This window comes from Dendropsophus ebraccatus, chromosome 10, assembly GCF_027789765.1.
Source record: "Dendropsophus ebraccatus isolate aDenEbr1 chromosome 10, aDenEbr1.pat, whole genome shotgun sequence".
Classification (NCBI taxonomy): Eukaryota; Metazoa; Chordata; class Amphibia; order Anura; family Hylidae; genus Dendropsophus; species Dendropsophus ebraccatus.
In genome coordinates this window covers 81,227,872-81,241,617 of record NC_091463.1, presented here as the reverse complement: position 1 = coordinate 81,241,617, position 13,746 = coordinate 81,227,872, and the positions used below count along the sequence as shown (strand labels likewise).

The 13,746-nt window shown below is 40.3% G+C and overlaps 1 protein-coding gene across 1 annotated transcript; it reads right to left on the bottom strand.

The window, feature by feature from the left end:
• Window positions 1-2,953: 2,953 nt before the first annotated feature.
• LOC138766447 (extracellular calcium-sensing receptor-like) lies at window positions 2,954-13,197 on the bottom strand. The gene is made up of 6 exons (XM_069944041.1): window positions 13,091-13,197; window positions 9,219-9,510; window positions 7,459-8,268; window positions 5,727-5,951; window positions 4,075-4,198; window positions 2,954-3,855 (listed from the first exon to the last, which is right to left on the bottom strand). The coding sequence occupies exons 1-6, from the start codon at window positions 13,195-13,197 to the stop codon at window positions 2,954-2,956; spliced, it is 2,460 nt and encodes an 819-aa protein (XP_069800142.1).
• Between the last annotated feature and the right edge of the window lie 549 nt (window positions 13,198-13,746).

Below are 13,746 nucleotides of genomic sequence, written 5' to 3'. Positions count from 1 at the left end.
TCTTTCGAGTTTGCAGATGTGGAGGACTTGAATAGTTAAAAGCTTCAGTCTTATAATAGATATGTACATCAAAAAGCCCAGCTATAATAACATCTCCGCTCATGTAGAATGGTCTGTGTGGATATGGTGTACCAGGTCTACAGCCAAACCCAGGGGTCTGACACGAGCCTTCATAGATTAGTAGCAGTGTCAGCGTACTCCTAAGAATAGTTCTCATATTAATATCTGACTTCATAGAAAAATCGGGATTACAAAGCAGGAGGTCAGTGCAGCAGGGATAAATGAGATGCCCATAAGAGAAAAGTGTTTTTATAGGATGTTATGTCCCTATGGAAAAGTTGACTGGTAATCGTAAAGCTCAAATTGTAACCTTGCAATCAAACAAATTACGAATTATATGTAGTAATTATTAGTTAGTGTAAAGGACAGCTCTCATAGGAATAACCTTACACATAGATGCTCATTTTAGACGTGCGAAAAAAAACCCCTGCTCAACAAAATTACTGTCATTCCCATAATCAGCACTTTGAAGGATACTTTACAAACATATCATGGGAAAAGTTAATTGGTGATAACAAAATGCAGACGGTTTGTAAAATATAATTATGTTTGGACAAAGTGTTGAATACACTCGATGGAAAAACAGTATCAGGACACATTACATCACTTTAGGACATTGTTACCCATCAGACACTGATGTTGGATATTGGATGACTTGGCTCATAATCATCAATTGATGTTGGTGCTTAAGTGCTATAAGATAACTACTGTATGTATTGAGGCTCTGTGGTGTGGGGGCACTTTCAGGCCATTATACTGTGTGTGGAGCACCGATTCTGATAACGCTGGGTTTGGAAGGGTACCAAAGGGGGGGGGGGGGAGGGTCATTCTTGAGGACTTTACATCGGGTCCTCCAGTGTATTAAAATGGCCCTGGGTTCTCTGCATGGGCTGTCAAGTTTATTCACACCAGACTCTAATGGGCCTATTACACAGGTCGTTAGAGGAGGAAACGAGCGCTCTCCATCTGACACTTGGCATTGTGCTTACTGATATAGGGCTTGCATGCAGCTGCTCAGCCATTGAAGCCTACACCAGAAGGCTTCTGGAAAGGTACATTTTCTTGCTGATTTTATTTTCAGTTGAAGTTTGGTGCACTGTAGGTATTTATTCAAGAAACACTTCCACTTTTCCATAATATTGCTCACATTTGATTTAAGATTATAGAATTTTCAGGAACTGATTTGTTACATCGGCAGCATCTTATTACAGTCATATAAGCAGCAACCGTCCACTCAGGACCAGTCGAACACGATCCCCTCGCTGTAGGAAAGAGCATGCACACTAAAGTAGTAGGTCAGAAAACCACATGGGAACTGTTGCGGTATATTGGCATGGTTAAACCAAGTGGATACTCAGCCACTGTATAGCACAATAGTAAATTATTGGTAGCAATGCGTTTCGACCTATTTATCCACAACCGGCCTTTCTCAAACTAATTAGGCCTGTTTTTTTATGTTTAAATACTTTTTTACCACTGTTTTTGTTTTTAGGGAAGGAGGCCGCAGGTAGTACACCTGGCAACGTAATTTGTATCTCATGATCAGGGTTAGTGTCAGGACCTGGTATCTGCTAGCTGTCAGGAGCCGGTGCTCAGCTGTATAACATTACAATCATGCTGACTGGCAGACAGCACTGCTAGTCAGCTCTCACTGTGTTGCAGAGGGCTGGAGTCTCTGCCCCAATCAGGTTCTTGGGGCTGGGACTCCAAAAAGTCGGACTGCCAAAAGTTCGGGTTTGGATGGACTCGAGCATGCTCGAGGTTCGCTCATCTCTAGTTATGAGCATGCTCAGTTGCAGCACTAGCCCCGCCGCAGCACTCTGATTGGCTGAGCAGGACGTCCAGACACTGGGAACCCCCGAAGCAAGCCAGGGCGTGGAGCAGGTAATGTATGCTCCGGCAAGCGGCGGGTTAATGGGGCTGTCACTAACATACTCACAGCGGGTTGTCAATCCCACTGCGAGTATGTATTCTCCAGTAAGGTGTGTGTGTTTGTACTATAAAGGAGGATAAAGCTGTACTATCAACCAGTCAATGACAGGAACAGAATCACATAATCACACTAATAAATAAGCAGCCAAAACAGAAAATTCCGGGTGTTCCCAACGAGAAATGTTTTTATTAAAATTTTAATGTAAGTCATACAATTATAGTATAACATTATATATATCCTGTTATTGTAAATAATGGCTAAAATGATGAAGAACTAATGGCATGCGATGATCTGCATATGCCCCTGTTCTACCATTTGTAAAAAAATATTCCTAGTGTAATTTTGTGTGAAATTGACATATATTATTATGGTCAAACAATGGAAAGGTCAAAACCCATTAACCATTTGGTGTCAGGCTACTGCTTGGAAAGTCATATATTCTCCATTATTAGTTGCACATTAAGGCTATGTTCACACTACGTATATGTCCGGCCGCATATTTTCGCGGCCGGACATATACGTGTTAAACTCCGGCCGGGGATTTACGTAAGTTGCGGCCGGCTACGTACGGTCCGCGAACTTACGCCCGTAGTCTACTTACGCTTCCCGAGCGCCCTACGTAGCGATCTGACAGCGGTCTTTTACTTGGAAATCTTCGGCTAGCCCCGGACACCCCACAGAACCTTTTGGATCGGCAAAGAAAAGTGCAAAAATGAAGAAATCACCATTACGTACGGGACCGCATGTTACGCTACGGGCGTAAGTTATGCCATTTTCTTACGTAGTGTGAACTGTGCAGCCATAGATCGTATACTTTCCATTGTACGCAAACTACGTAAATCTCCGGCCGCTTATTCACAGAACGCGCTATGTCCGCAGACTTACGTAGTGTGAACATAGCCCCCAACTTGCAATGATACTCCAGTAAAATAGCTCTTATATTTTTACCTTGCTGTCTGTCTATATACTTCCTTTTAATACAAAGTTTTTCCTGTTTATTTGAGGCTTTACTAGAATGATATAACACTTTGGTGCAAATATGGAACTCAGCATTCCAGAACTTGAGGCCAAGATGGCAAATACTTCCACAGCCACGGTGGACGTCCCTTTAGCACTGAGATATGTTGGGATAAAAAACGCCCAAACAGTGAAGAAAACCAACATACTAAATGTAATTAATTTAGCGTCATTAAAAGTATCAGGAAGTTTTCGTGCAAAGAAAGCGACGATAAAACAAATAGAGGCCAAAATACACAAATAGCCTAATATGATGTAGAAAGCGATTGCCGATGCCTTATCACACTCAACTATGATTACTGCTACCTCTGACTCTTTATTATAATAGATGGAAGGGGGTGTTACAAATAACCACGTAATACATATCAACAACTGAATGATTGAAAAAGTGAAGACAATGTATTTAGGAACTTTGGCCCCCACCCACTTCCTTAAGTTTTTCCCCGGTTTGGTGGCATTGAAGGCTATCACCACAATCAGTGTTTTGGCTAGAAGCGATGATACAGAGATAGCAAATGTGATTCCAAAAATAGCTTGACGTAAAAAACAGGTTACTCTTTCTGGACGCTCGATAAAAATTGTACAACTGAGACAGGAAAGCATGAGCGATAATAATATGAGGTAGCTGAGGTCCCGATTGTTGGCTTTGACGATTGGAGTGTGCCGATTCCTAATAAATATTAGGAGAACCACAGCAGAGAGCAAAGCAAATACAATAGCTATGAAAGTCAAGACAATTCCAATGGGATTTTCATAAGACAAGAATGTTATGTTTTTTTTTGTACACTTTGTCTTCTTCTCATTGGGCCATTCATCCTCCGGGCACTTTGTACATACATCTGCATCTATAGTGATAGAATATACTATTATTTTTAGGGAGCAAGCTTTCTACTAGTACTAGTATTTGTTTGATTTCATTCTTTTTCTCTCAGGACTTGTATCAAAATACAATGAAGTTTAGTGTCAACTTTCTGCAGAAAAATAAAAAATTCTGAAGAGTTCACAAACTTTTAAGCAACAAATTTAAAAGAACTTGGCAACTGCTTTTTATCAAATAAACTTACCCGTTCTGTTGGAAAATTGTCCTTCTGGGCAAGAAAGACAATCATAGCAACATACTGGCTGTCCTTCCCGGATAGATTTTCTGTTTCCAGGCTGACAGATGTCACTGCACAAAGATCGTGGTATCTAGATTAAAAATATATGCAACTTCTTATTACACGCCCCTAATAAAACATGTTGACCTTCTCAAAAGATTTTACCATCAACTATTATTACTGCTCAGTGACGCATAGGCCCCGCCCCTCGGTGGCCATTGATGTGGGCCAATCTAGTAGGGGTGAGGCCTATACCTTTAGGCCGGCCCTTTCAATGGCCGCTGAGGGGTGGGGCATATGTGCCAATGACGTCACGGCCCAGGGATCCCAATCTGCAGATGATAAAAGATGACTTTTTACTGGAACAGGCACCATGACGTATGATATAAAATAAGGTATGAAAACTGCTGAATTTACCCATTACACCTGTGTAGAGAAGTCATAATGCAAAAAGGGGGTGACAGTGTCACTTTAAATACATAGATGAATGAGCCGACTACCTTCTGCTTAACCCCTTATATACTGCAGTGGGTAAGTGACCCTAGGTTTGATAACATGCTGCAACACAAATAAGAGCTAAATAGGAAGACAAGGATATCTCTTCACTGCTTGTGCCCTGATAACCCCTGACCTCTGGCACATTTTCCTACTTGGTTGCAGCAGCCGGAGAACAGAGGTAAGGGGTTATCAGTGCAGTGAAGCAGAGATCTCCTTGTGCTCTGCATATTAACCCCTTTTTTATGTTGCAGCAGCTAAGTGAACACTTGGTCACTTACACACTGCAGTACATAAGGGGTTAAGCAGAAGGACACAGGAGACTCTTACCTTTCCTGTGCATCCCAGGGCCCCCCTCCCACACGGGCCCCATAGCAGCTGCCTACCATGCCTCTATGGTAGCTACGCCACTGCTTCCTCTTTTTTTTCTCTCTCTATGGTATCATGGTATAGACTTTAAAGGAATACTCCAGTGAAAAACGTATTTCTATAATATCTACCGATTTCAGAAAGTTATATGGATTTGTAATTTACTTTTATTTAAAAATGTCCAGTCTTCCAGTACTTATCAGCTGCTGTTTTTCCTGTAGGAAGTGGTGTATTCTTTTCAGCCTGACACAGCGCTCTTTGCTTCCACCTCTGTCCATGTCAGGAACTGTCCAGAACAGGAGAGGTTTTTTTATGGGGATTTGCTGCTGCTCTGGACAGTTTCTGACATGGACAGAGATGTCAGCAGAGAGCACTGTGTCAGACTGGAAAGAAAACACAACTTTCTGCAGGACATACAGCAGCTGATAAATATATGAATATTTGAGATTTTTAAATAGAGGTAAATTTAAAATCTCTAAAACTTTTTGAAACCAGTTGATCTGAAAGAAAAAGATTTTCGTCGGAGCACCCCATTAAACCAGGTACGTTCCAGTGTTCTGGTACAGGAAAATGTATTCTGGTTCAGTAAAATGTGAATACAGCTTTGGCCTATATACAGACTGCAGCTCCAGTGCAAGATACACAATGTTAATTAATATAACCTTTTGTTCATATTATATTCGTGCTTTACCAGTAAATTAATGATGAATGGAGAACCTATACTTTAAAATCAGAACACACTGATTCTTACTTACCTTGGTAAATTTGTTTTCCCAAACTATGGCCGATGCATTTAAAATGAGTTGTTTTCCTGGTGGAGCATGAAAATAATAATTTCCAACTTTATGAGAACTTATGGACAAGTCTGAATTGTGAATAACATTATATGTATCATATCCGACTGATATTTCTCCATCACTAAAAAAAATGTCTTGTCCCAATATGTTTGTAAAATTGATTTTTTTGAGAAATTTATGCAACTGTAAAACATTTTCAGGGAAGCAAAAAGTTACAAAAAGTAACACAACACAAAAAAAAAAAATATATATATATATATAAGCTCTAAGCTAAGCAGTTCTCTCTCTTCCTGTCTCTCCCAGGTAATTAGCTAAAACTAGCTACTACTATATTAGCAATGACTACTTGTTACTTATACAAAGTGTTTGACAGTGGCTACCTTATTGATAAGACACAATCAAACACAATCCATTACCTGTACACTTAGATGTAGGGACAGGAGAGACAAGTTCTTCTATACCAGCTCTTTATTGAACAAACCAGGAACAAAATTATAGCTTTTTAATCAGTAGTACAGCCAAGCTAATATATTAGACCCATGCTTGGGAAACCCGACCATTCAGGCAACCTTTACCAAGTTTTCCTGTACCTAAACAACCTAACTCTCAGAAACTACTAGCCTCTTTGGCAGCTGGAGAGGATGATGGCAGGGGGACACCGAGGGACACAGGGCACTGGAGGGACACTGAACATCCCTGTGCCATCATCCTCTCCAGCAGCCACAGCCAACACAGCTCTGGGAGTCGGGTCGTCACCATTTTTTCCAAGAAGTGACATCACCATTTTATCCAGGAAGTGAAGCCTTGATGCAGTAGTAAGTGCAGCGAAAAAAAAAACCTTTTGTAAGCATTGCTGATAAAATTTTTGGAAGAAATAAGTTAAAATTTATTGTACATTTTTTTTTATTTCACATCAAGTATTGCTGAAAATTTGGTGACATGGACCACTGGAACGATCTTTATGTACATCTTTAAAGTGCCATGAAAAACTTTTTCCCAGTAATTGAAGCACATTACAAAGTTATATAACTGTGTAATATGCTTCAATCACCTATCTGCCTCCCTTCCCTGTCTTTTCCCCCCTCCACCCCCCACCAGGAAGTGTCCTAACTCACACAGACCTCATTACTGTCGTCACCGTCACCAGGCAGCTCCTTCTTGTGAGGATGAGTCATCAGCAGGAGGGCTGCTCTAGGTCCTGTTACAGCAGCCCCCCCTCCCCAGTCCAAGTGATGGCTTGCAGTTGTTCAGCCAATGGGAGCTGAGCAAGCTGAGTCACCTGACAAGGCAGGGGAGGGGGGAGGCTAGTGTAACAGGAGAAGGAGCTGAGAGAAGACCTTGGTGACGGTGACGACAGTCATTAGGTCTGTGTGAGTTAGGACACTTCCTGGTGGGGGGTGGAGGGGGGAAAAGACAGGGAAGGGAGGCAGATAGGTGATTGAAGCATATTACAGAGTTATATAACTTTGTAATGTGCTTCAATTACTGGGAAAAAGTTTTTCATGGCACTTGTCCTTTAAGTATGATCTTGAGTGATTAAACAGACATAAGACTTATCTCATTTTAGGACAGAGAAGGAATTTTTATCCCTTGGCATTGAGAGGATTATCACCGAAGGTTTTTGCTGTCCTCTGCATCTACTGTACAAAGCATTTGTTGAACTAGCTGATACATTTTTAACTAGTCTTACCTTCCAGCCTTTTAAATCTTGAAATTTGAGTTTATTTATATCAAGCAGTCTTTCGCTCAATGGTATTTCTTTATACAAATCATTCAATGCATAGGCCACTGCGTATACAGAATTATATACAATATAACTCATGCCTGTGAATTTCAGATTGCAATGTGAGTACAGTATTGGCCTTCCACTCTCCACTCCTGTGCAGTTCCTCTTTCTTGGGTTGAATGGACAACGATTTTCACATAATTCATCCCACCATGTCGTAAATGTCCTTCCTGTCGGGAATCTACTAGGATTAACTCCTTGTATAAATTTTATGAATTCTGGGTTCTCAGTTTTCTGCATAACAAACCTCAGAGAACCATTGACGACATTGGTGTCATTTATCGAGTTAAACATTCGGAAACTGGAGTCTGCCGTATGGATCCACACTTTTCCAGGTATGTTGGATATGTGAACATTTAGCTCCACGTAATAGACATAGTTTTTGGATCCATAGACGAGTATGACATTCGCTGTTGACTTCACAATAGTTTGCTGTATGTCTTTGATTCTTTCTGGACTAAAGTCATTAATCGAAGGTACGAGCTTAATAAATTCAATGCAGCCCCCATTTGCCTCTATCATGTTTTTAATAATCTTTATAGCATTGATGCTGCCGTCATCATCTGGATATATGATACCGACCCACATCCAGCCGAAGTGCTTCAGTAATGCTATTACCGCAGAATATAAAGTCTTCTCGCTCGGTACTGTCCGGTAGAAGAATGGGAAATAAAGCTTGTTACTCTGTAAAGGTTCTTGTGACATAAAACTGACCTGTAAGACGAATACATAGGGTGATAATGGGTGTCCATATTCTGAGGCAGGTAAAATAATTCCTTCCTTTTTTATTCTAATACTGAACAAATTGCAAATTCTACAATATCATTGTGATTCCCGATGCATTGCTACTGCATGTTTCTCTATCAGGACAGGAAATATACAGTATACTGACAGTACCCATAGCCAACATTCTGTGTGTGACAATAATTTTACTGAAGAGGAGAATTAAACTCTTCACAGGTAGCGTGCTGGATTCATAATTGGTTGCAATGTCATAGAGCTGTCGGTCACCGGTCAGTCATTGGTGTTGCACTCACACCCCTTCCATAATCTGATAGATTGGGTCATAGATACTGGATCAGACAAAGCTCCAGTTTAAAGTTTTTAATATACACTGTATACATGGATGTTATTTGCATGATTGTAAGGTGATAAACACACAGTCTAAGATTGAGAATTGCATGTGTCACAAATGGAAGGGGGGGATTTGTTATACTGTGTAAAGGAGAATTGTCTTAGTTGCCCCCGGCAACCAATCAGATTCCACCTTTCATTTTCCAAAGAACCTGTGAAGAATGATAAGTGGAATATGATTGGTTGCTAGGGGCAACTGAGACAGTTCTATTTTACACCAGTTTGATAAATCTCCCCTTATATGTAAGGTGCAATTGCACACAAGTTTTTACACTTTTTAGTGTGTAGTAGAATAAATACGAATATCAAAAGGTTTCTATAAAATTGAATATCATAGAATTAGAAAAGTCTTGATTAATTTTCATCTATTTCCATAGATCATTTACCAGGGGCTAGGTACAGTGTTAGTTAAATTTTATTAGTCTAGAAGAACCTAGCACAGAGGTCAGAATACTATGGTCAGGTTTGTTAGGTGCAGTCAGACCACACAACTGAGCTAGTCTATCTCCAGATGGCCTTTATGCGCTTACCTGAGGATATTTATAGATTCCAAAAATATTGGCATATTGTATAGAGAAACTAGACGCCATTCCCTCAATGACAGCAGCCAAGACCCCGTACGTATCACAGTTGTAGTTTGGATATTGTTTGGTATTTCCTGAGTACATACGGACAGCCCCTTGTATAGTTCTAAAGAGGTCGACATAAGAATCATACACGTTGTAGCCCAAAGTCACATTGGGTAAAATGTTTGGGTTGAGGTTGATTTCATCCACTGCGAACACCAAGCTTAGGAAATTATAAAAGTCTTCTAAGAGCATGCTGAAATATATACATAGCCAAACAAAGAGTCAGGAACAGTGGAAACCCAGTAGTGGATTATAATAGGGGCGTTTCGGGCAGCAGCCCGGGGCCCATGAGCACCCAAAAACACTTATACTTTCAGTGGTGTACTGTCTCCTGGCTACACTTCCGCCATGATTTGCAAAAAATCACAGTTTTTTATGGCAATTTTGCACAAATCAGGACATCATGACATTATCTATCTTGTACTATGAACGCCAGGCTAGTGCTGCCATAGTTACAGTGGGGTGGCCCAGGCTTGGTGAACAGCCCAGGGCCTATGGTAAAGTTAATCCGCCCCTGTGGAAACCCCTTAATGCACAGTCCTTAGTGGGGTTGAATCTTTTCCAGCACTTCATATATAGTGATCAATGTATATAGACCCATCATTACCTATTATTAACTATCATTACCTGTGTGAGAGCTATGAGAGGGATGTGTACACTGGTATAACTTGCTCCTCTCATATAGTTACTTTTCCGGTATAAAACAGTAATGCTAAAAGAGGTAATTACTAAAACTGTCTAATTCTTAGGGCCCTAGTACACAGAAAAAATTATTGTGCGTTAAATCGTTCGAATTTAAGTGATAATCCTTCTGTGACTATACAGGCAGCGGTCAAACGACTAATGAAAATTTGTTTTATGTTGTTGATCGCATCTTTTTAGCTGACTATAATATCATTGTTAATCGCTTGCTAATTGTTTGCAAATCTTTCGGTGTATGTACACATGGTTCGTTTGTAATTATGGACGTTGAAAGACTAGAGTATATGGACAATCGGAGTTGTGATCTCAACTAACAACTATTGTTCCTTTTATTTGTGAGATTTGAGGCCGTACCCAAAAGTGCTTGTTCGCAATTGTTTATCGTAAATCGTTGGAAACAAAAAATCGCTTTCTCTAATAGGACACTTACTTAGTACAGACTTACTAAAAGGGGTTGTGTCGTTAAGAATCTAAGTCCAAACTGATGCCTAAGGTTAAGTTCACACTGCCACTGCATTTTTGCTGTCTTGTAATGAATCCATTTTTAAATGGTTAGTTTTAACGTATAGAAAAATGTAGTCAACCACGTTTTCGTGTATGCTAAAAAATAAAAAAAAATTAGATTAGTTTTAATCCGCTTTTTTATAATGTAAGGCAATGGAAAAGGGATCCTATTTAATGACCTACAACTGCATCCATTTTCCATCCATTTATTTCACTAAAACGGATATGTTAAATTTCAAATTAAACATATGTTCAAAACTGTCCAGTTTGAAAAAAAAGTAATTCCCTATGTGTCTGTTTGTTGTGATAACCTCTTGCCCTTGGTTATGACCCACTAAGGTGGGCCAGGCATTGTTAGTTTAACTGTAATCTCCAGGAGGTACTAGCAGTTGGTCTCCACTTAGCTTGCAAGCAAGGGAGATTGTGGGAAAGTGTGTGCACTGATGCATGGCAACCACAGAGTGATAGTTAAGACAGAAAACCAAGAGATTAAATCCTTGGGGAAGAAAAAATGGCACAGTGTTATTATTATTGATTTATAAAGCTCCCTTAATTGCAGAGCGCTATACAAGTGATAGAGGGTAACAAACAGGAACATTACAAGATCAAAAACACATTACATGAAGGCAAATGGCAGATGGCACATTGGGGAAGAGGACCCTGCCAGCAAGGGCTAACAAGCTATAAGGTACTGAGAGAGAAACAGGAGGTAAAGTGCAGCCAGTCAAGTGTAATGCAGAATTGTTATAGGTTGTAGCCGAGTTTGAAGAGATGGATTTTCAGGTTACTTTTGAAGGACTGGTAGAAGAGAGCCGGATTTGTTGGTGTAGTGAGTTCCAGAGTATGGGGGAGGCTCGAGTAGAGTCTTCGAGGTGGTTGTGTGAGGTACGAACAAGGGGGAGCACAAAAGGAGGTCACTGGAGGATTGACAGTTGCGTGAGGGATGGTCTCGAGATATCAGGTCAGAGATGTACGCAGGGGACAGGTTGTGGATGGTCAACAATTTAAAGTGAATACGTTGGACAATGGGGAGCCAGTGAAGGGATTGGCAGAGGGTAGAGGCAGAGGCGAAGCAAGAAGAAAGGTGGATTAGTCAGGCAGCAGAGTTAAGGATAGACTGGAGGGAGCAAGAGAGTTAGATGGAAGGCCAGAGAGGAGGATGTTACAGTAGTCCAAGTGGTAGATAATGAGAGCATGTACCAGCAGTTTTGTGGAGTCAGGGGTGAGAAAAGAGCGGGTTCTGGGAATGTTTTTGAGGTGAAGGCGGCAGGAGGTGGTCAGGGCCTGAATATGTGGTTTAAAAGACAGGGCAGAGTCAAAGGTGACCCCAAGACAGGGGACTTGGGGAGTGTTATAAGTTGCTTTACTAAAAACAACACATTTGTTTATCTTTGGACCAAAAGACTAGTGAAGAAGAGAACAGCAATATTCGAGGCCCATATTTTTTAAAAGAAACTCTTTCAAGTATCTTCTCCATTAGCATTCCTCGCTGATGCTCTCTCATAGAAACATAGAAGATTGTCGGCAGAAAAAGACCACTGGGTCCATCTAGTCTGCCCTTTTAGTATCTTCTTTCTTATTATCTTAGGATAGATGTATCTTTATCCCAGGCGTGGTTAAATTCTGTTATTGTGGACTTACCAACCATCTCTGCTGGAAGTTTGTTCCAGGTATCTACTACTCTTTCAGTAAAATAATATTTTCTCACATTGCTTCTGATCTTTCCCCCAACTAACCTCTTACTGTGTCCTCTTGTTCTTCAACTTAGTTTTTTACTAAAAACACTCCCCTCTTGAACCTTATTTAGTCCCTTAACATACTTAAAGGTTTCAATCATGTCCCCCCTTTCCCTTCCTCAAGTCACACCCTCCACCATTTTTGTAGTCTGTCTTTGGACCCGTTCTATTTTATCAATGTCCTTTTTTAGATGAGGTCTCCAGAACTGGACACAGTATTCCAGATGTGGCCTCACCAGAGCTCTATGCAGCGGGATCACAATCTCCCTCTTCCTACTGGTTATACCTCTAGCTATACACCCCAGCATACGATTTGCTTTCCCCACTGCCTGGTTGCACTGGTCACTCATTTTAAGGCTGTCAGAAATCACTCTCTGCATGATCACCGCCTTAGACGGGTAGGTATACAGCGCTATCATATTCTTTCCTCTTTTACATGACTGACTCACTTTCATGTTCATCATCCAGACACTTCATTGTTTTTCATTCAGACAATTGGTCACTTTTAGTTTTACCTGCATCCACCCCTTACTGATGATTTTCAGTTACCTTGTTCAAATGTTTTTGTAAATTGCTTTATTAACTAGACTAGATTTACACGCAGTGTTTAAAAAAGCTACAGGCAGATGTTACTTTTTAGAAGATTATAATTTCATGTTGTTCTCCAGTAGTTGGCACATCTTGTCTTCAGTCTCCTTCTAACCAGTGATGTAAATTGCCGTGTGATAATAATAGCAAAACATTTTCAGATTGTACCATAATACAAACCAATGTTTTTATGTAGAACCTACTTTTCTAAGTCAGTCAAAGCTGATCAGAACCCGTTCTTACCTTATCTTTCGAGCTTGAAGATGTGGAGGACTTGAAAAGTTAAAAGCTTCAGTTTTATAGTAAATATGGATATCAAAAAGTCCACCTATAATAACGTCTCCGCTCATGTAGAATGGTCTCTGTGGATAGGGTGTCCCAGGTCTACAGCCAAACATGGGGGTCTGACAGGCACCTTCACAGATCAGCAGCAGTGTCAGCGTACTCCTAAGAATGGTTTTCATCTTAAAATCTGACTTTACAGAAAAAGAATCTGGATTAGTAAGCAGGAAGTCAGGGCAGCAGGGAGGAATGGCTTCAGTTCTTTTACAAATTTTGTTCTCAAACATAAATAAGATTCCCATAACAGAAACATGTTTTTATAATATGTAATTCCTAAATGTGATGTCCCTATGGAAAGAGTGGCTGGTTATTGTGGAGCTCAAATTGTAACCTACCAATAAAAATAATTATGATTCCTATGTAGTAATTAGTAGTCAGCGTAAAAGGACAGCTTTCCAGGGAATAATCTTTTACAGAGATTGCCTAACCTGCTCAACAAAATTACTGTCATTCCCATAATCAACACCTTGAATTATACATTTTAAAGATATCAAGGGAAAAGATAGATAGTCCTAGGAAAGTCCATACACTTTGTGTAATACAATTATTTGAAATAT

Bases quoted from the DNA above. Each gene is read 5' to 3' on its own strand.
- LOC138766447 (XM_069944041.1), bottom strand. From the start codon at position 13,197: ATGAGCGGAGACGTTATTATAGGTGGACTTTTTGATATCCATATTTAC. The intron at 9,511-13,090 runs GTAAGAACGGGT...TATATATTTCAG, and splicing joins CTTCAAGCTCGAAAGATAAG to CATGCTCTTAGAAGACTTTT. The intron at 5,952-7,458 runs GTAAGACTAGTT...AATGTTTTACAG, and splicing joins AAGATTTAAAAGGCTGGAAG to TTGCATAAATTTCTCAAAAA.